We start from the raw sequence: 23,282 nt of genomic DNA, 5'->3' as shown, positions 1-23,282 counted from the left end.
ACGAGAACACATAGAATTCTTTGAAATTATATCATTTATTGTCATAGATTTACATTATACAAAGTTTTAATACATGTACATCATGTTAGAAGTTGTTAACAAAGGTCAGCGTGGTCAGCAGGGGCCAGCAGAGGTCAGCAGAGGGATGCAGAGGCATGCAGAGACTAGCAGGGGCAAGCAGTAGCAAGTTGTAATCGTTATACGTTGCCAGAAGCATCAGGGGTGGTCAGCAGAGGTCAGCAGAGGCTGGGAGAGGCTGACAGTAGCCAGTCGTAATCGTTATACGTTGTCAGAAGTAACAGGAGTGGTCAGCAGCGGTCAGCAGAGGCCAGCGGAGGCTGGCAGACGTCAGTAGTAATCGTTATATGTTGTCAGAAATGCCAGGAGTGGTCAGCAGCGGTCAGCAGAGGCTGGGAAAGACTAACAGTAGCCAGTCGTAATCGTTGTACGTTGCCAGAAATATAAGCGGTGGTCAGCAGAGGCCAGCAGTGGCAAACAGAGATCACCAGGGGCGAATAGTAGCAAGTAGTAAGCGTTATATGTTGTCGGAAGCATCAGAGGTGGTCAGCAGCGGTCAGCAGAGACGAGCAGAGGCATGCAGTGGCAAGCAGAGATCAGCAGGGGCGAACAGTAGCATGTAGTAATTGTTATACGATGTCGGAAGCATTAGGGGTGGTCAGCAGTGTTCAGCAGAGGCCTCAAAGGCATGCACAGGCAAGCAGAAACCTGCAAAGGCAAGCAGAGACTTGTAGGGACATGCAGTTGTAAGTATTAATCGTTATAGATTATCAGAAATACCTGCAGTGATCAGTAGCGTCCGGCAGAGGCCAGGAAAGTTCAGCAGAGACAAGCACACGCTGACAGAAATCGGCAAAGACCAACGGAGGTTAGCAGAAGTCAGTAGTAATCGTTATAGGTTGTCGGAAATATAAGCGGTGGTCAGCAGAGTCCAGCAGAGGCAAGCAGTAATCAGGAGCAGTGAGTAACAGTCGCTGTATGGTGTAAAAAGTTGTCGGGAGTTCTGTATTTTTGTCAGCACTGGTCATCAGAGGTCATCAGAGGCAAATAGAAACCAGGAGTAATTTGCAGAGTTCAGTAATGAACTCTAGGAAAGGCAAGTAAAAATACCTGGGCAGTCGAGATTCCGAATCGTATGCCGTAGACGGGAGGTCGGATATTAGTTGTTCAAGAGCGAGAAGGGAAGTGTGAGCCTTTCTCTCTCGACTCCCATGAGGCGGTCCGAAATTACTTCGGGCAGCTTCGGAATAATCGAGAAGGAGGGCATGCATCAGTTTGCCTTTGTCGACTTTCCGAAACTCCACGAGCTCACATACGCGTGATCTAGTATGTGTGAGTAGGGCACCGGGTGCTGAATCTGGCATCTCTGCAGCTGTTGCCTATCAATACTAATTCAGTGAAGAGTTTCTCAACCGACCGCCATCTATGAGAAGGAGGCGCTAAAATCGCCTCCGAATTGTCAGGTAGTCAGATTGGGCCACGAAACTCCATAAGGCGGAAGGTCTACTCGTATACCTCGTCTATGGTCACGTGCCGTGTTTACGTGATTTGAAACTTTTGAATCAGGATTCTTTTCATTTTTACCCCATACTGTAAATCTACCAACTGTACCTAATTGACCAGTATGGCAGGTGTTAGAAAACACAGGCACATTAAGTCAACTTTAATTATTTCAACAGATAGTCCAATATGCAATATCTTGCAAGATATAATAACTGTTATAATGGCATTGTCATAATGAATTAAAAATCATACTTGAGAAATCCGGCCTACCAACTCCTAATACTTGAGACTGCGTATCGAAAGGGAATAAAAAGACACGTGATAACCTTTATATATGTATATATATTTTGTTCTATACATACATATATATACATATATTTTTTAATACGTAATACTCCATCGGATATAATAATACATTTGGGCCTGCATAGAACAAACAGACAGATAATGCAACATTCGCATAATTGTAAAGTATACTATAAATTAATGTATACAATATACACATATTTCTCGTGTGCTTTCTCCGATCCGTGAAAACTTTCGATTAAATAGGTCTCTTTCTGCGCAAAAGGAAGGTACAACTCGTTTTGTGCATTTTATTTTTTTTTTCGTTTCCTTTTTCATATAAAAACTCTGTCTTTCATTTTCTTTTTACGGTTAAGATTTATCACACACGAGACGGTTACGGTAAGAATTCTTTTACTCTGTAAATTTATATACGAAATTAAGCATCCAGTAAAAGAGACTAACAAGAAACTTGTAGTAACTAAATTTTGAAATGATGTAGGCACTCGATATATATATTTGTTTCTTTTTTTTCTTTTTCTTTACACGTAATTTCACTTTCATTAGTACGGAGCCGTATTTAATGTATAAAAATTTTACAGTGATTCACGAGTGGTAGGGGTGGAGGTATAGGAGGCGGGGAGGGGGTTGTTTGCTTGCTTCGGAAGTGATAACGCGTCTCCAAGGAAATTTTTCAATTGTCGAGCAAATGGTTCCTTACCATACACATCTAACGTGCCGTGTGCACAGTTTCATGTCTTAGCGTACAGTCTAAAAATTCATTTTAAGTCCGCGTTCGTTCTGCGTAACAACAATTTCATACAGGTTTTTGTTAATACTCATTTCATGCAACATTTATCACAGCGCCATCGCGGTTCGTCGCAAGGAAATACTAAACGTCGTGAACAATATTTAACGTGACTTAGTACATTCTGGTACAAAGATCCATACAATGTACAGGGTGTTCAAACAATCAAGATTTTCGGAAACTTAAATAATCCGTACATTTCCCACGTTCTCTATACGTACACTTTGTATTTTTCGTCTTGGTTATATTTTTATTACAAAAGAACAGGAGGAAGTGTTCGAAAAAAAGAATTATTCTACCCAAGCTTACGTCTAACGAGACTGATCGAACTGCGAAGGCGCTGTGTTCTTACCTAACTTGTCGATCAATCTTACTTCTGGTTAATAAGAGCGTGTTCACGTTGTACACGATTGTAAATACGCCATCAGAAATATATGTAATCTGTGATTAATTTTGTCACGCCCAGTCAATTACGAAGTGTTCTTATTAAAATTAAAAAAAAAAAAAAAATAATTTGCTTATCGCAATTGTAAATTGTAAAATGCCAATAGTACGCCAATGTATAAATGTAAACGATTTTTATTATTCATGTCGGACGATCGTGTATAATGTGAAAGGCGCGTTAACATATTCCCTTCCTTATCATTGAACACGTATTTTCTCTCTGAGACAAAATATTCGTAGTTTCCTACCTCGTCGATCGGGAAACGATTTATGCTCTTATATCGAATCACGCCGTAAGGACATATATCGGATGCTCTCTGCATTAAATTTCTCACTTTTGATGCGAGAAGTAGGCCTGTCTGATTTATTTAAACGCACTAATATGTTTCTGATAAATAAATCCCTATCTGTTTCGATTTTTCTATTTATTTTATTACACCAAATAAACCTACAACGTTTTATTCCTCTTCGATTGCACCCCATGTGTACAAGTTGTTCAGTCAGCCCTAGGAAAAATTTTAATGGGAGATTCTGGAGGCCAAAATAAGACGAAAATCAAGAATACCAATTTGTTCATTGAGGCTTCGTTAAAAAGTTATTAACGTTTAAACTTCTGCTTGTGAGAACCACTATCACGCGTTATACACACGGAATTTTAAACGTTAATAACTTTTTAACGAAGCCTCCATCAACAAATTGGTATTCTTGATTTTCGTCTTATTTTGGCCCCTAGAATCTCCCATTAAAATTTTTCCCATGGGTGGCAGAACACCCTGAATATCAAATTGGAATAGGTAATAAATTAATAAAAAACTAATAAATGGAATAAATAATAAGAATTTCTTTTCTTTGAATTCGTTTGCAAACCGTGCGTGTTTTTCCCCCGATTAGGGCACATTTTACTCGAAATAAAATAACAATTCGAAGTGATCGATTATTTCAAATACTTTATTACTTTTATTTTACAAATGACACGAGGAAAGTGACTTTTATCTCGTGCGAGATACAGATAAAGTATTTTCAAATTTAACTCGCAATAAATAGAATCGTACACCGTGTATACGTTTCAAAACAATGACATAACCTAAAAAAAGAAAAATGGAAAAGTACCTCGTCATTTTGCAGTCCGAGGTTTTTGATATACAAACAGTTCGAGTTTAGACTAAACTAAAAGCTTCGATTATATCTCGCAAACCGAACAGACTGCAAAATGGCGGACCTTTCGGTTTCTGTTTGCATTCGGAATTTGCCGTGTCGTAATTTCGAAACGCACCGTGTACCGTTTATAAACAGAATTTGTTATTATTTGCGCGACAGTGGGTGTCCCCGTCGACGAGATACACGAACGAATTGATCCCAGAGAGAAACAGAAATAGATAAATACGGCGAGGAAGATACAGAAACAAAGGGGTCCCATGTTTCAAGAACCACCTAGGAAATTGACATTGCGCAAAGGGATTCACACCCTAGACGTTCGCATAATATTTGTTTTATTTTTTTCTTAATCGCGAGTAAAAATCTATATAATTGTCTCTTGACGGTCAAAGATCGTGCACGTTCTTAACATCTTTTTGATTATACACTATAAAAATCGTCTGACTACGATGATGATTCATCCGTTCGATGAGCTTTAGAAATCCACACTTTTGCTATGTTCGTAAAACTGACACACTTACGTACGCATGACATGATACAGAGTTTGCGCAGAAAAATATTCACACTTAATTTATGTTGCGTTACAAAATGTCCAATGTGTCGTAATTACGTAACAAACGATCTTTGCTATCGAGTCTGCATTAAATAAAAAATAACGATACGCGTAATGGAAATCGACGTCGAGCTTTCATCGACGCTCTTTTCCCTTGTATCAATACTGTACAGGGTGTTCAGCCACCCCTGGGAAAAATTTGGGGGATTCTACAGGCCAAAATAAGACGAAAATCAAGAATACCAATTTGTCGATGGAGGCTTCGTTAAAAAGTTATTAACAATTAAATTCAAATATTTCAAATCGTTCTGGAAAAATTATTTTCGGTTGCGGGGGTCAATTACAATCATTTTTGGTCATTACACATACCTTCGAAATCCTATGCACTATCGAGAAAAAAATTCAAGTGCTGAAAGTTTTGGGTGAAAAAAAAGACTTTCGAATCGTCTTGGAAAAATTATTTTTAGTTGCAGGGGTTAATTGCAAGCATTTTTGGTCAACAGACATACCCCCGAAATCCTACTCAGTTTCGAGAAAAAAATTCAAGAAGGTGTGAAATTTTTTGACAAAATTAAAAAATTTCAAATCATACTAAAAAAATTATATTTAGTTACAGGGGTCAATTATAAGCATTTTTGGTCATTACGCATACCCCCGAAATCCTCCGCATTTTCGAGAAAAAAATTCAATACGAGCGGAACTTTAAATGTTAGTAACTTTGTAAGAAAGCCTCCATCAACAAATTGGTATTCTTGATTTTCGTCTTATTTTGGCCTCTAGAATCTATTAAAATTGTTCCCAGGGGTGGCCGAACACCCTGTATAAACGTTTACGTTAGTAGTTACAATGAATTAGTGGTAAAGTTATGAAAATTGTTCACGTGCTTTGAAAATAAATCTATACCGACCGTAGAAAATAATTTGCTGCTTGAAATTTGTTTCATTGTCTCATTGCACAATTTTTTTTATTATAAAAATTATTTTATACCTGTAGGCATTCTCTATTTTTTCGACAATGATCAGGAATTATTATTATAAGTATTATAAGTTGGTTTGTTTGCGGGGCACAGACGATGAAATATGACGACGACATAACATTGGATTAGTTTGAAAAATGGTTAGCGACACATGAAACAATATTGAAGGACGCGCATATTTATCTAACATATTTAATTTAGGTAATAAATAGTCTTAATCAAGGTTTTTTTTCAAACAGTGGCGCACGCATTGCTGCGCCACTCTTTTTATTTATTCCATTCTGTTCTCCGACCAGAGACAAGCTTCGAATCGTAAAATACTGTTACGGTGGTACGACATTCTGGTCCAAAACAATTATAAGTATACGTTATACTTATCGTATATTAATTAATTTCAATTCGGGGCAAAGCTAGGTAATACGCCACGGTCGAACAAAATCCCAACCTATAAAATCATTTATAGGTTATTTCAATTCTTAGGTCTCGATGAAGGAAGTCTCTTTTAAAAACCATCGACGACCTTGAAATCTCAGCGAATATAACCTTCGTCGAGAAAGTAATCGCTATTTCCGACATTTTTCATTAAAAGCGGGCCGTGTCACCTAACCTCGCCCAACGCAAATTGAACATACTCTTTCACACGCCGTTGGAAAGCTGTGTGTACGTGGCTATCGCGTCTCGCTTAATTTCCGACGTACGAATTGGTCCGTTTCCGACTGGAATGTATTTATTTCACACGGGATCTGTTCGACGAATATCTGTTTTCGATTTAACGGATACGAAACCAAGCCTAAGAAATCAATGGCAATGCTTATTAATAATCTTTCTTTTTTTTTATTCGCACACGTGCCGTTGCATTTTGTCACGCTTGTAAGCGGCCTAATGGATTCTGTACTTTGCGAGAATACAGGTTATCGATTTCTTTGTTGGCTGTTGTGACACTTTCCAATATTGCTCCCTTGTAACGAGGTGACTTTGAAACGCTCCGCGACACACGAATTAACGACGAGTGCATGGACATGGCAGATACAGTAAAGTCCCAGTCTGAACTGTTTAGAAAAGTGTATACGTTGCAAGAACCTACAACGATTAATTGTATTGGCTGACACGTTCGATATTACCCCTCGAATTTTAGTTATTTTCTGTCGCGTCCATCTTGGACGCCATGTTGGCCATAGAGATCATACGATGCAACAATCACCGTTTCGATATTTTGATGTTTAGAAAGGGTGTCGAATTCTGAGTAAAAGGCTATTAAAGTGGAAGTCAATAATCAATAATTACGGAGATATTCTTTAATTGATTCTTAATTTAAGCACTGGTCACAGCGACGTCCATTATATGATCGATATAAGCGCATAGGAGGTTAGCCAATTTCATTGTACCGAAGATGTTCGTCGCTACGAGGTGTTACTGTTAGGAAATTAGTATATTGTTTCAATCTCAGGGTTATCCAGGAAAAGTCACCTCGATTATTTCAATTCTGCGAATGATTGTCAAAGGAAGAAAAGGCTTCTAAATTCTGTTTTATATTTACCTGACACCGCCATGATGGAAGGTCGATTTCAGTGCACTTAGCAGGGGAATACATTTTGTCACGAACTATAGAAAGCTGTGCTACATACGTGACTTACGTAACTCAAGGTTCTCATGAATAAAAACACCAGTTAACGTTCGATTGGTTCGAGGTAATCACTATTCTGGTACCAATTATCGAGCGCACGCTGAAAGTCAGAAGTGCACGTGAATTCGCTTAAAAACTCGACTCTGCCGCCCGCGGGAATTATTCGACACGAAATGGCGCGAGATTTAAACCTCCAGTATTTTCATAGCCCCCGAGACAAACGTTTGACGTTAAAAAACTGAACTGCAAAAATGAATTTAATTTGAATTTTGTAAATTGGGAACTGCCTCACCTTCGAAACGAATTTTTTTTTAATCAACGATTATTAAACAGTAAAAATCTTTCACAAATTGCACAACATGTACAATTAAAGACGAAGAGAGAACAAAACTTGGAACGTATGCAAAGTTACGATTTTTTGTACACGAAAACACTGTACATCGTTATCAAGTTTTTTTTTTATGTTTACAGAACGCTTGGAGAGAATGTTAAAACGTTAAAAAATCCAACAAGCATCGCTGCTTTCGCCTTTGATGTTTGCATGCTTCGCTTCGAGAGAATAGCTTGCACTAATATGCATTCTGAGCCTGCAAAAGTGCCGTTTAAAAACGCGTACAGCGAATGTTAACAATTAGAACGTGACTGAAATTCCGTGTTTCAGGATTCTAAGCATTCGAGAAAAACAATTGAAACTTTGCTCTTTGCAATCTTTCGGAGTCCATCGAGTTCGTTCGAAGTCACTTTATTCAGCTATTCTTTGTAACGAATTTCAGGAACTTCGTACGAATTTAATTCTATTTAATTCGCGTTCGTATAAAGTTTAGGTGAACTTTAAAAAATTCAATATACAGGGTGTTCGTGCACCCTTGGGAAAAATTTTTATGGGGGATTTTGGGGGCCAAAATAAGACGAAAATGAAGAATGCCAATTTGTTGATGGAGGCTTCGTTAAAAAATTATTAATAATTAAATTAAAAAATTTCAAATCGTTCTGGAAAAATTATTTTTAGCTAGAGGGGTCAATTACAATCATTCTTGGTCAATAGACATACCCTCGAAATCCTACGTGCTTTCGAGAAAAAATTCGAATAGGTGGACAAATCTTTCGACAAAATTAAAAAATTCCAACTCGTTCTAAAAAAATTATTTTTGATTGCAAGGACCAATTATAATCATTTTTCTTACCGAAAAATATAATTTCGGGCCAAAAATGCTTCCCGTAAATTTCATGCGAATCTTTAAAACGACATAACTTCTGAACGGATTGGACGATTTTAATGTTCAAAAAGCCAAACGCCGCGTATTTTAGTGTAGAATATGTAGCAATTATAAAAATATGCGAAAGGTTGTTCCTTGATCCCGTAATTTTAGAAAAACCCCATAAAAATGGTCCAATTTTCAAACAGCCATAACTCCTACAATAGTGAATATATTTGAATGAAACTTATTTCTGAAGTAGAGTCCATTGGTACCTACAAAAAAGTATTAGACAACTTTTCTGTAGAGCGTCAAACAAAATTACTAAAAATCAAAAACGAAGTTTTAAGTAAAATCGACAGGGGGTAGGTGCCTAAATTTTTCGGCGAAAAAAAAAATTTCAAATCGTTCTGGAAAAATTATTTTTAGCTAGAGGGGTCAATTACAATCGTTTTTAGTGAATAGACATACCCCCGAAATCTTGCGTATTTTCGAGAAAAAAATTCAAAACGGGCGGAACTTTAAACGTTAGTAACTTTTTAACGAAGTCTCCATCGACATATTAGTATTCTTGATTTTCGTCTTATTTTGGCCTCTAGAATCCCCCATTAAAATTTTTCCCTGGGTTAGTTGAACACTCTGTATGTATTATTATTTTCACATTGATCTTAATTCCAATTTAAAAGAGCAATACATATAATTTACTTGAAACTGTCCAATGAAATAAAGTCGATCACAGAAATTCATTCGTTAACGTTTCCCTCGGTTTAAACATAATTTCACGAAAACGGAAAACGTTGAAATCCTTTGTCTTTTCCTTCGATCGAATCAACTTACAATTATGGAACGGCATCTCCTCTAAATGTCGACAATTGCTGGCAGTAGTCCGAAATAATCCACGACACTCGTGTACTATACAAATAAATAGAGATCTGCGTCGATCCAGTGGCGTGGAGAAACCTCGAATTTCATAATCGACTACTCAAGGGGCAAACGAATATTTACGATCCTCAGGATCGTAAAAGAAAAGTTTAAAATCGAACTAAAGATTTTTTCTATTAAATGTACGTTTGGTTTTATGCTAATTATAGTATAAAGAAGCCGACCGTTGGAACAGGAAGTTAATAAATACCGAACGATACCGCGTCGTTCATCTTCTTTGACCGTCAATAGAATCCACGATTCGATTCGTCGTTCGCGGAACGAAACGACCAGAAACGTGCAATACGATAATCATAGTTACTTCCACACGTATTATTTCCCACAACCGAGACCCGCTCGATGGAAAACGATCCTCAAATCTGACCGCCCGGGCGAAGTAACTTTCCGTAACTTCCGTAAGAAAGGAGTTACTCGACGTTTCAATTCGTCCCACGCAGTTTTTTTGTTTTTCCACTGTTCTGAGAAATGGAGATATTTCGGAATAGACGAACGATCGTACGATCGAGTGGCGGATTCGTTCTGCCCGGGATTGCTCGCTTCCCCCGTTCGAAAATTATGTTCCTGAAGGACAATAGCGGTTCAGGAATTATCTCGATCGGACATTAAAGTTCCCCGCGACCGACTCGACTAGGATTTAGCAGTGTCGCTCTGTGCTTTGTCGTTCTGGGCCTCGTTGAACCCGTCGATTAGCGTTTCAATGATGAACTTAATCGTTAGCTTGTAGATGTTCTCCACGTTCTCGGAATACCGGTCCTCCAGGGTCCTCTCCACCGCGTCCAGGAATGGCTTTTCGATTTTCTGAAAACACAATTTCCGTATACGTATCGCACGAACACATATTTTAACTATTTTTTTGTAGTCACAATGTTACAGGGCACTAGGATCAACTTCAAATAAACCCGAGAACACGCAACAATTATGTAACGCTGTATTTACTAAGGAAAATGTACATTCGTGTGTCACGACGCATGTACCATTCTTCCACGAGAAGAAGGCACACCGTTGCAGTCTGCTGACTCACGGGTATTGGTCGAGAACGGTGACGAAGATCGGTGACATCCAATCAGCGGACTGCTTTCTTCTCGTGGAAGGACGATGCACTGCACGTGGTTCGGACACGGAATGAGTAGAATTTAGAAAGGATGCGTGCAGGGGAAACGAGACAAGACGCGTGATTGGTTCTTGCCACTAGAGCGGGCACGTGACGCACCAATAGACGCATAGCACTAAGACCGTGTGTACTAAACTCTGTCCAATAAAATAAATATTTGATAAGAATTGTCTGAATAACAATTTCACCTTCCTTTTAAAAGAATCGATAAAGAATTTGTTTTCGAAAGTAGTTTTTCTGTCTTTGAACGATATTATATTTTACGGGGATTAATGGCCAAACAAATATGGCGACTGTGCATGGAAGAATCGTGTCTATCCTATTTTCAAACGCGTTTTGTATTTTTCTAGGAAAAGCGAAGCGAGATAACTCAATTTCACTCGGAGCATCGGGTCGATCGAATACTTTCGCGGTCCACTTTATCTTTCCATCGTCTCTGCGAGCATCGCCTACTTTCAGTAACTGTGAAACGAGTTCCTTTGCCCCTCTGGCGACTCCCGAAATCGTCTGGCGCGACGTTGCGTGGGTGGGGCGCAACAGAACCACGGAAGAAGACATTTAAAGCGCGAGGGAAGGAAAATCGATAGGGAAAAATCAAAGGATCTTTCGACGAGAAACGGTCGCTCAGAGACAATAAAAATGTTTTCAGTTATGACAAATGGTGTCTACCATGTAATTTCTCATCGATTCTTTATCGTAAAAATAATTATAATTTCGAGATTGTTCAGATAGAGTTGATATCGAGTTTCGATAATATTTATGTTATTTATAAAAGTCTTCGTCGTTGGATCAGACGACTGTTAATGAGATTTGATAAATATAGAGTGCAAATGAAGTAGGTGCTCGAGAACGTTTAAGAACAGTTTTAGCGAACAGGATTTTTGTTCTTGTCTGCCTTTTAAAGACTAATGGAAGCTGTTACGGCTTCGCTGAATAAGGAACAGGTAATATTTCTTAATAATTCCGTTAATATTTTCAGAGAAACGTTGTGTAATTGCATTATCGTTAAACGACGTGACGTTGACACGCTTCTGTTCTCAAACAATTCTAATTTCATTCCACAGACTTCACGTATCGTTCATGTCGCGACAATACACTTTTTTTTTAATTCACTAGACACATTTTAATCAAATAATTAGTTTTCTTAACATTCTATAGTGAATAATAAATAGTATTTGGTACGTCAGAGTCTATCCTCACTTAATTCTAACCTTAATTGAAGCAATTTTGTAATTTTAAGGGAGAAACGAACCTCATCCAAGCTGCCATTTTTACTTATCTTTTTCGAAGTTTACTAGACACATTTCAGTTAAATAATTAGTTTCTTTAGCGTTCTATAGTGGATAATAAATAGTATTTCGTACGTCAGGGTCTAACCTCACTCAATTCTAACCTTAATTGACGCAATTTTTTTATTTTATGGGAGAAACGAACCTCATCCAAGCTGCCATTTTTATTTACCTTTTTCGAAGTTCATTAGACACATTTCAGTTAAATAATTAGTTTCCTTAACATTCTATAGTGAATAATAAATAGTATTTAGTCCGTCAGAGTCTAACCTCACTCAATTCTAACCTTAAGTGGTCCAATTTTTTAATTTTAAGGGACAAACGAACCTTATCCAAGCTGCCATTTTTATTTACTTTTTTCGAAATTCACTAGACACATTTCAGTTAAATAATTAATTTCTTCAGCATTCTATAGTGGATAATAAATAATATTTAGTCCGTCAGGGTCTAACCTCACTCAATTCTAACCTTAATTGAAGCAATTTTTTAATTGTTGTATGTAGATTTTTATATCTAGTAATTCTTTTGCTGACATTTCAAAATGGCGCTTTGTTAGACTCAATTGAGAGTGTCCAGATAACCAGATATGTATTTTTACGAAGGTAAATAATTAGCTACGGGTGTCGTTTACCGAGAAACGTAAAAATTTACCCAAAAATATTGTGGATTGAAACCGGGGATCTTCGTGTGCGTGGCACCGACTTGATGAAGGCAGGTCAAGAAGACGTCCATGTCGTCGAGGCCTTTGATACCTTCGTTGAGGGCTGACATAACCTTCTCCGCGTGTTGCGCCAATTCCATGCTGTTATTTTGTTGCTCTTTCGTCTTCAGCTCGCGAAATTGCGTGAACATATTTAACAATTCCGCATTCTCTTCGAACAACCTACGGAAAAACACGAAAATTTATGCACGAGGAACAATAACTTTGCAAAAATATTTTTATTTTCTTTTTTAACGTATTATTAAACATTATAGTTGCTCTATATATATAAACTACGCGAAATGTTACGTTACGAAGAAAGAGGAACTTAATCGAAGACGCCATCTTGTTAATGGCGAGCAATTTCTGCAATTTAAAAATCCTCAGAATACTAGGACAAAGATTTAAGGGTGCATTTTATTGTCACACGAGTTTTATTTGGCAAAAATGATCCGAAATACGATGGAAAAATATTTTTTTCGAAATTTCATGTCGCATAATTTATCGTAACTGGAATATTTGTTGTCTCGTAACGGTACGAAAGCTGGTACGCTATATTTGCTCGTTATCAATTATTATCGGACTACGCGATCACGCTAGAGGCACATGCCATTTAATAGCCAATCCTACCATTCATCATCCGCGATTGTGTCAAACAAGTATCGTGTCCCGTTATCATTCGTATTCCACTTCGTTCCATAAACCTCCGTGACTTCCTGTTCGTGATCATACACGAAAAGGATAAACGAATTCTTACGATCCAATGTGATTTTTAATCTAGGAAGTTCACCGAACGATTCAAATATCTCTTAAAAATACACGGGCACGATTTCAGGGAAAATGTTTCGTTCAAAATGGCGTCGAACAAAGGGTTGCAAGCTTTCCATAACTAATACATAAATACATACGTTGAATACTCGTCGGAAGATCATGCTGATATAGATAAAACATTTTTGCTGTAATTATAAATTTCACTAGGGATTCAGTAACATTTACTAGGGACTTTTCCAGCCATTTCTGAAAGGTACAGAACTCATTTAGCGTTGGTTAATCTTAGAAACAAGTAATAATAGTGATTTAAAAATAGTCCTTTGTACCAATCTGGATCAATATATTCATCCATGCATTTACTTTTCACTAAAAGAACGCGAGAATGGATGCTATTTATATACACACAATAGTTACTGTCGCGTATAGTTGTTTTTATGGAATTTCGAAGATCGTCTCATGCTGAATAAAATCCAGGAAAATTTCTTTGGAAAATATATAGTAATTCTTCGTTCTAGTAAATTCTTTTCTCGAGGTTCCTGATGCGACGAATTTATGCACATAACCTCACAATAGAAACACATAACCACACGATCCTCTTAAATACCAAGCAGTTTGCTACAATTTTCCATTTCACCCGATCGATTTTTCACCAATTTTATCTCCGCCAATTGTTGTTACCAAGAATGTTATCTCTCTTTTAAACAACTTTTGTACAAGTTTAAAGTAACTTCAGTTTCACGTTTGCTGGGACACCGGTTCGTCGGATACGATCCATTCTCTTTAAAAGCAGCACATGCTCCACTTTCTCTGTCAGCCGACGAAGAAAGAGAACCAACGAAACGTATCTGACCCTTTTTGAAAATCCGACGCCCTATCGAGACACAAACGTCGCGTGTTTGTGCATATAAATCAAAATTAAGAAATTCACCCGCGGCTAAACGACGGAGCCTCTTCGTTCGAGAGAGGATCCCTCGTTGGAAATTTATTTGCATACAATTTCTTGCTTTTCCAGAAAAATTTATCGTTCGAATTTTTTTTCAACTTTCGAACAAAAGTGTTCTAAAAAAATAAGTCCAACGCGTGGTTTGCGTTTCCATCAGAGCGAGAAACGAGTAATCTAACAAAATAATTTTTGAAAGAGGACAAAAATTTGAAAATTTGAAGATAATTTTAAAAATTTTCCCAATTCAGTCACGAATAAAGCTCCATGGGTAAAAACGTGAATCGTTCGCCGGTGCTAGCTACGTTACGTAACCCCCCACCATCGTCGTTGGCCCGCCCACTTTCCCCCACCCTCGTCGTTAGACTCTCCCCCTCGTCGCCAGTGAAGACGTTCGAATCGGTACAATAGACATTCCAGAAATGTTCGAAATGGTACGATAGACGTTCCAGAGGCGTTCGAAATGGTACGATAGACGTTCCAGAGACGTGCGATGTGGACTTCGAACGTCTCTGCAACCTCTATCGCCCCACTTTCAAACGTTTATAGGATATCTATCGGGGAAGAGTGTCTGGGGGCTATAAACCTCTCGAATTTTCTCAAATACCGAAATAAATTTTGCAAATACTTATCGAGAAACCTATAAAACCACCAGTCCCGTGTCCATTCTAATTTACTTTAGGATTTCAATCGACGTTTTATTTTCTGTTATATCGTGGTTCACGAAAGCAGGTTTTCACGGTTCTTTTTCTGGCACCGGCGAGATGTTTCGAGATGTAGGGACAAACAAACGTCCGCCAGCGCGTTCTCTGTTCGAGCCAACCCTCTTGGGCTCGATGCCAGGCAAAATAACTTCGTTCTGGACGATAAGAAACCCTCCACACCTCCTAAACATCTGATAAATTTTACAAACACGCACACTTTACAATTGTCGTTCGAGTAGTCTGTCCATGCATCGATGTAAAACTTATCGTACAATATACGGAGTGTTCGGCCCTGGGAAAAATTTTAATGGGAGATTCTAGAGGCCAAAATAAGACGAAAATCAGGAATACCAATTTGTTAATGGAGGCTTCGTTAAAAAGTTATTAACGTTTAAAGTTTCGCCTGTGAGAACCACTATCACGCGCCGTTCTACACACGAAACTTTGAACGTTAATAACTTTTTAACGAAGCCTTAATTAACAAATTGGTATTCTTAATTTTCGTCTTATTTTGATCTCTAGAATCTCCCATTAAAATTTTTCCCAGGATTCACGAGTCTTCCAACGTTTTCGAAACAAATGGTTTTAGTTTGTTCGAAAGTTACATTAAGATAATAAATTTAGTATCGTGGATCCAGAATGAAACTCACTCTCGTCCTCCCTTCTTTTCTAACACACTAAATAATTTTCGAGTTCTTTGTTATTAAATCTCTATTTTACAAACTTGAACAAACCGGTCCATACATCGTCGTGTATCGTTCAATTTTTCTATCGTCGTAACGATGGATTGGAATTTTGAAAACTTATCTCGAGACACGCGCGAATAGGGGTTGCACGAGACGGTAGAAAAAAAAGAAATTTCTATTAACGAAGGGCCGCCAGGATGGAGCTTGACCAATATCCCGAACATAACACGCACGTACGGCCGTTTATTGATTTCGGAGGTTCTAGCTGAACTAAACGCGTCTGATACGCTCTCATCTCGAACGACAACGTCGACCAGATCGGGTTTGATTAAGTTGTCACGAAACAAGACTGATCTTCCGTCCCTATTCGAATAGATTATTACCGATCGTTGCTCGAAATACGATAAGAAAGCTTTGGAACGGTCCCTGGGATTCGTAGATTACTATAGAAAAGGCATTTTATATATCGTCGCTTTAATTCCCTAGAATTGTATTTTTTTGAAATTATTAAAAATTCTTTTAATTTTAAATTGAAAGAAATTTAGAAATTTTAAAAGGCACCTCTTTTTCTGAAAAATTTTACGCGTTCCACTGGGTCTGTGGACTTTAAAAAATTTCTAGGGCATAATTCACCCTCGTTTCTACATTAAAAATTTTACAAAATAAACAGTGTCCGTTGCTCTTCGTTTCTACTCGCGTTAGTTAATATTAATATCCTTCTATTAGTTAAATTTTACTGTATACAATTTTCCTGCAAACTTGCGTTTTAAGGAGAATATAGTTTTTATTTAATAAACAATAATTTAAACGATAGTAGTGCCACTAGAGTAGCAGTGAAGTGCCCCTAACTCGTATTAAATACGACTTCCATTGGAAATATTTTATTTCTAATTCCCTGCATTACCGACTGGAACAATTTTTGCTAGTATCCCTAACGGCGGACCGTTCTCGTCAAACACATCGGTTTGAAGTAATCGAACAAGGATTCGACGTTGATCTGTCTGGAAGGCGTCGATTAAGTTGTGTAAAGAGTTAATTAAGCTATCTGAGAACGGTGTGGAAGATCGACCAAGCTGCGTAACGAGGAACGAACTGTTGATTATATTATCATGGTGGGAAATGAGGTGGGGCAGATTAGGCTATCTCAGGAGCTGACTCAGTTGTCGCGGAAATAAATAAGGAGTCGATTACGCCGCCACGGCAAGGAGTGGTTGTTTACCTCAGGGGTTGATTAACCCCTCAACGACCGAGGATGCGACTCGACTCAGTTTACACGAGGCTTCGTGTATTTAAAAAAATTAATACTAAAGCCGACGATAGGCAAGAGCCAATTTGTTTTTTTTTCAGAGATAAAATTTACTAATTTTTTTTTCATTCGAAAATTTGTACGGGACCAAAAAATTCTGGAAATTTAGTTTCCAGTAAATTCTAATAATTTCGTTTGCTCCCAGTGGTCAAACAAGGAGAACGGGCTGCGCGTTTACTTGTATTCATATTTCACGAGAGGAAACGAGAGTTCGCGCGACGTACAGGGACCGTCGCCGAGGGATCAAAGCTACCATCAAAGCTACTGCAAAGAGGAGCTGATTATATTTTCTCATAAAGGAACGAGAAGCTGATGCGGCTGCCTTGAGAAGAGAAACGAGAGGACTTGGCGGTTTTTGTGGAGCAAGGATACGCGTACGGTGCCCTGAAGAGCAAATATGGCGCTGATGTTACGCATAGTTTGGCTCTAGGGACACCGCCGTACTTGGCTGGAATTCAAATCGAATTGCTTTTAACTCGACGAACTAAATAAGATCCTTGGGGCTCGGTTAGTCCTTGCCATATTTTTCATAGTCTCGCTTACTTTCAACCGTATCGTCTTTCAAACTGCGAAGATAAAATTTCAAGCTTGCAGAATCCTGCCTTATCGATCGAACGCGTAAAAATTAAAGACGCGGAGGAGCCTTTAAAAAAATGGCGTCGCGAGAAACAAAGAGGTAGATGTATTCGAGGTAGACTCGTGCAATTTCAGCTTTTTGTTTCGGCCAAAGAAAATAATACGCAAACGTGAATGTCCATATACCGATTCTCGATGGCAGACTACACGTTTCCAATCTTATTCCATCAACGAGAAGCTTTGTGCTTTCCGTGCGTCCGCCGTAGTATGGATAGAATCGTTTGAACCAAGCTCGTATGTGTCATCCAGCTGGAAGGTTGAGTGGCGAGGGCTCGCAGACGCCATTTATAATTACTTTATCGCGTATATAATACACTTCCAGCTTTCACGTTCGAGCATACATATACTTCGAAAAAAGATTTGAAAAATGGACATTTTATCCTATACATACATATTCTTGATTTTCGTCTTATTTTGGCCTCTACAGTCTCCCATTAAAATTGTTCCCAGTTGTTTCCGAACACCCTGTATACACAGAGGATAAAATTTCCATTTTTCAAATTTTTTTTTCAAAATCACGTCTGTCCAATGTTCACCATTTCTATTTGTTTGCAAAAAGAATTTTATTCTCCATTTTCGATCTATTTCATTGCACTACCCCTCTCCCTTAATTCTAAGGCAATCTGTATAATTATTCGACCGACAAATAATTTTCTAAAGTCTTTTTATATTTATGAAAGAGACTTTGGCAAAATTCAAAATTAATTTCTCTTACAATCATTTTATAATAATAATTGTCTCCGTTTCGACTGTGGCCGTTGACATCCCCCGCTTTTCGACGATTTCTGAAACGTGTGACACGCGAGATTTGAAACGATCAGGTTCTCAACGACGCCGAGCGTTTTTCGATTAAGTGTACAGAACGTTCATGAGAGATTAAATTTCAAAGAGAGTGTACAAAGGACTAACATCGGCAGATTGCGATGTAAAAGATGAAACGCAAGGAAAGGGAGAAACGTCAAAAATGATTTGGAAGAAAATAAAGGAAAGGGTAGAAGAAGAGAGGGGGTGGGGGGTACAATGAGAAAGGAATGGAAAATCCGGGAGTGGGATGGAACGAAATTGAAAGAAGCGTGCTATACGTTGAAATAAAAACAAAAAAAAGAAAAGAAAAAAAAAATAGTACGTCGTGGAAGAGGAAAATCGAAGAAACAGGATAGACTCATTTACGCGTCGATGCGTCCAGAAACAACCATGAGTGGTACTATGCCAGCGCTTGGTCATGTGAATAGTCTGAAAATGCCAATACGAGGAAGCCCATTGTTCGTCGGCGGTCGGAGGGAAGAGGAAAAACAACGAGTGCGCGCGTGCTTCGCGTACAACTTTCGAAGCGTGGACGTCCGTTAACGATGACGGGAAAAAAGAAAAAAAAACCGACTATAAAGCATTTGGGTATTAAATGTCCACGGTTCGGGAATAGTTTCTTGATACACGTCGAAAATCTATAACCGATACGTCGATGTCGAGGGAACTGGGAATTTCCACCAAAGAATTTAATTACGGATCCCGATAAACTGGTCGCCAGTCGCGAAACGATACGTTGTGGGACTGAAATAATCGATCCTCAAGTCGAAACGTCGAAGGAAAGAAATTTTAGGTTGCGAAAATAAGTACTGTGGGCGACCAGTTCGAGCGCTCGTCGCCAGAGGGCCACGACGCTCTTGTCTCTCTCGCAAGAGCTCGACCGTCCACTCGTTTCTACATATTCACGCTGCTCGAGTGTCCATTCAACGTCCTGGCGTCTCTCGCTTTCTCCACACAGCGAGTCAATACTAAAGCAAATTGTAAATTACGTAGTTTTACAATTGTCTCTCGAAATATCAAAGATGATGCAGTGTTTTGCAAAGTGAACGTATCAAATAAAAATATTTCATCTTAAAGTACACAGCGTTTTTCCAACAGTCGATAAAACAGTTCTCGACGACGGTCTGTGGTGAAATTAAATCAGAAAACTGCTCTCCACACCTCTCCGGGGTTCCGTTTATATATTTATCGGTATTTTTCTACGCTCGATTATTACTCCCGTAGGGGAACGAATCTCGCACCCGGTTTTCTGACCGCGATAAATTATTTCAGGGTACCCCTTTGTAGACGTATCCCATCCGCTCTAGTTACGTTCAGAGTACATCAATATCAAGGAATCCCATTATTCAGTAACAAGTTAGATAGATGAAGATAAAAAATAAATGAAGAGGGACGATCGTGGCGCGCGCGTGAAGTATAAAAGAGGTTATGAAACGAACCCAGCGGGGCGAATAATAAAATGGAGCCCGAAGAATGGGAATGAAATTTTTTAAACAAGTCGCGGAATAACGCGAACCGGCGTGCAAGATAATTGGGGTCCAATTCTAAAACACAATTTTCCTCGATTGCACGTGGAAATGTCTGCAGGTTAAGTGGGAGGGGGGAGGGGGTAGGTGTCGAGCGTACGAATTGGTTTGTTCAGAGATTAAGACGCGACTTGTTTGTTCAGGACTTTGCGAATATATCTGTTTCTGAGTTAATATTCGAATATGGGCGTAGCGCAAGAGTGGGGGAAGACGACGCGGTTGGGTTAATTTGCAAAGCCTTCGGTTTATAGGGGATGACGATCTCTGTGTGTTCGAGTCGCTAACAATATTCGGTTAAATTGGAGCAAGGTGACCACCGACATCTAACGGGTCGCCCTCTCGTACCGGACTAATAAACCTTTAATAACGGTTCCTCGAATTATAAATAAATTCTCCAAGCTAAAAATTTTAACGAGCTGCAAAAATGAAATTTAATTCTAACTAAAAGAAATTTTAAAATACAGAGAGACAAAATAAAATGAAAATACTCGATGGAACCAGTTACTCGTTACATAATAAAATAATTAAAAAAAAATAAAAACTATGTAGAATGGAATGTATGGTAACATGGTTTATAAATTTGAATATTATAGTCATTTTGCATCACAATGTAAATGAATGCCATACCAAACCCCTCAGATTATCCACGAAAATGAAACTTTGTTTTTGGACAATTATATATTCGCAAATTAATATTTGTTATAGAGCTTACTTTTACAGTTAAATTTCAATATTTTAGCTCCTTAATGGAAACAAGTATGAGAAATATTTGCATTTCTTATGCAAGTGCGATGATAGCCATTATAAATACATATATGCTTGTAAACCATAATAGTAGTATGATCGTATTGGAAGATTTGACATTGCGTTCAATGCACGACGTTTCATCGAAGATACGCAATCAAATAATTGTTCGTGCACGATAGAAGTCCAGGAGACTGTAATTAGACGAATTGGCATAGGTTGAATCAGTATCAAGTGGAATTACCTACCATATGTCGGACACGGTCTACCCATAAACTGTGCTAAGTTTGTACTATTGAAATATTTCACCGAAAAATTAACTATTTTTTTTTATATTATCCGTCGATACGTTGCACTTTGTTCTTCGTAAATTTTCCAAATTCAAATTCTCCGAATTTGGATAAAAACTATGCAAACGAAAAATTGTCGAATATGATCTCAGGAAATTATTTCAGAATTTTCATTTGGTCTTTTTGAGAGATTTGAAATCGCAAATGGCGGTCGAAATAATTTGTATAAAAAATAAGCTTGAGAGGTTAATCGCCGTTCCACTAATGCTTGTAAATTCCATCCTAGGCGTCAAATTGATTAAACGAGATCGTCGAATATCGCGTATAGGTAAAATCTAATATTAGATAACGTGTTGTAATACAGATTTGGGGTCTAACCCTTGGCTAGAATATTGATTTTACTCTTATAGACGAATATATGGGAGCCCCAGTGGCCATATTATACAAACTTATATAAAACAGTGATTTTACCGGAATTTAATTAAATATTTTTGGAAGAGTTACGAGCAATTTTCCATCAGTTCTAGAAAACGCCATAAAAAAAACATACATTGAAGTTCCTGAGGGACCCCTGTTTGATATGCCAAGGGTTAAACAGGGTTTCTGTATTCGTTCTATTATTATTAAATTCAACGCGAATTTTCAAAGCCGTTGCTCGTCTGCACCGCTCGGAAATAATATTTATTTTCATATCTTCAACCCTCGACGTGATTCTGGGTCTTCTCCACCCCGGTTTATCTTTCAAACTGTCACTATCAATAAAACGTTTTACAGTGCTATGAACGTCCTTTCTATAACTTTCCTTGCAATATTCCACCATTTTATTTCTGGATTCAACATTTATTTCCACCAGTTTTTTTTTTACTCCAAATCAATCCTTCTGCAAATCAAATTCATCCCCTTTTCACGGTGTCTAAAAAAAAAAAAATGAATTTATAATTATTATAATTTGCGTTGCTTTCGTCACGTTGAAATATCAAATTTTTTCGAGTAAAAAAATTACACGGAAACATTGCTACTTTGTATTTTCAACGAAAAAAGTTCCGACAATTTTCCATGAAAGAGATTAATTCTTTGAATTCTTTTGTAGAAACGCTTTGTAGTTCTCTTGGAGCTTTCAGACATTTTTCGACGTCCTCGAGCGGCCATCTTTTCTGCGACCCCCAAACGGACCTTACATAAGTACGTCGCTTACACTCGGTTATTATACGCCAATATCTAGAAACCTATTGTCTCCCCGCGAACAAAGGGGAGCCGACAGATAAAGGGGCCTGGCGTGTATTTGACACACAAAAAATTGGAAATTGAATCTAGTATCCGTCGACGTATAAAAATGGGAACGGATAAGGGGGATCGATTGTTGGAGTTAATTATCATTGCAGCCCACGGTACCGTGAAATTAATCGATCATTTCATTATCTACCAAATGTTGACTCTCGTCCCTTCGAGGGGTAGCCATTTTTTATACGAAAGAACAATTCTCAAGATGACAACCTATAATTGTTATTTGAGTTCTATTCAGTTTGCTTTGTCTAAGTCTCTAATTGTATTTACGATTTCCACTTTTTAAAAATTAACTAAATCTGGTATATCAATATACAGGGTATTCGACCACCACTGAAAAAAATTTTAATGGAAGTTTCTAGAGGCCAAAATAAGATGAAAATCAAAAATATAAATTTCTTGGTTGAGGCTTCGTTAAAAAATTATTAAAGAATTCCATTGACACATTTCTAATCACTTTAAAAAAATTTTTAAATTCTCTTTCAAAAACCAAAAAATTACTTTTGGTTGCGTGGGTCAATTACAATCATTTTTGGTCAATAGACATGCCCTCGAAACCCTACGTACTTTCGAGAAAAAAATTCGAATAGGTGGACAAATTTTTCGACAAAATTAAAAAATTTCAAATCATTCTGGAAAAATTATTTTTAGCTAGAGGGGTCAATTATAATCATTTTTGGTTAATAGACATACCCTCGAAATCCTACGTACTTTCGAGAAAAAAATTCGAGTAGGTGCCTAAACTTTTCGACAAAATTAAAAAATTTCAAATCGTTCTGGAAAAATTATTTTTGATTGCAGGGACCAATTACAATCATTTTTGGTCAATAGACATACCCTCGAAATCCTATGTATTTTCGAGAAAAAAATTCGACTGGGTGGACAAATTTTTCGAAAAATTAAAAAATTTCAAATCGTTCTGGAAAAATTATTTTTAACTAGAGGGGTCAATTACAATCATTTTTGGTCAATAGACATACCCTCGAA

At 37.9% G+C, this 23,282-nt stretch overlaps 1 protein-coding gene across 3 annotated transcripts in view; it reads right to left on the bottom strand.

The window, feature by feature from the left end:
• Positions 1-1,843: 1,843 nt before the first annotated feature.
• Positions 1,844-23,282, bottom strand: part of LOC143347707 (globin-1) — a 56,129-nt gene continuing 34,690 nt past the window's right edge. For all 3 annotated transcript variants that reach the window (XM_076777142.1, XM_076777141.1, XM_076777143.1), the window contains 2 exons: positions 12,556-12,787; positions 1,844-10,302 (listed from right to left, as the gene is read on the bottom strand). In XM_076777142.1, coding sequence (XP_076633257.1) covers positions 10,132-10,302; positions 12,556-12,787 — 403 coding nt within the window. In that variant the 3' untranslated portion in view covers positions 1,844-10,131. The remainder of the gene's footprint in view (positions 10,303-12,555; positions 12,788-23,282) is intronic.

This window comes from Colletes latitarsis, chromosome 11, assembly GCF_051014445.1.
Source record: "Colletes latitarsis isolate SP2378_abdomen chromosome 11, iyColLati1, whole genome shotgun sequence".
NCBI classification, from domain to species: Eukaryota; Metazoa; Arthropoda; class Insecta; order Hymenoptera; family Colletidae; genus Colletes; species Colletes latitarsis.
Note: the sequence above shows the minus strand (reverse complement) of the source record. Positions and strands in the feature narration are given on the sequence as shown.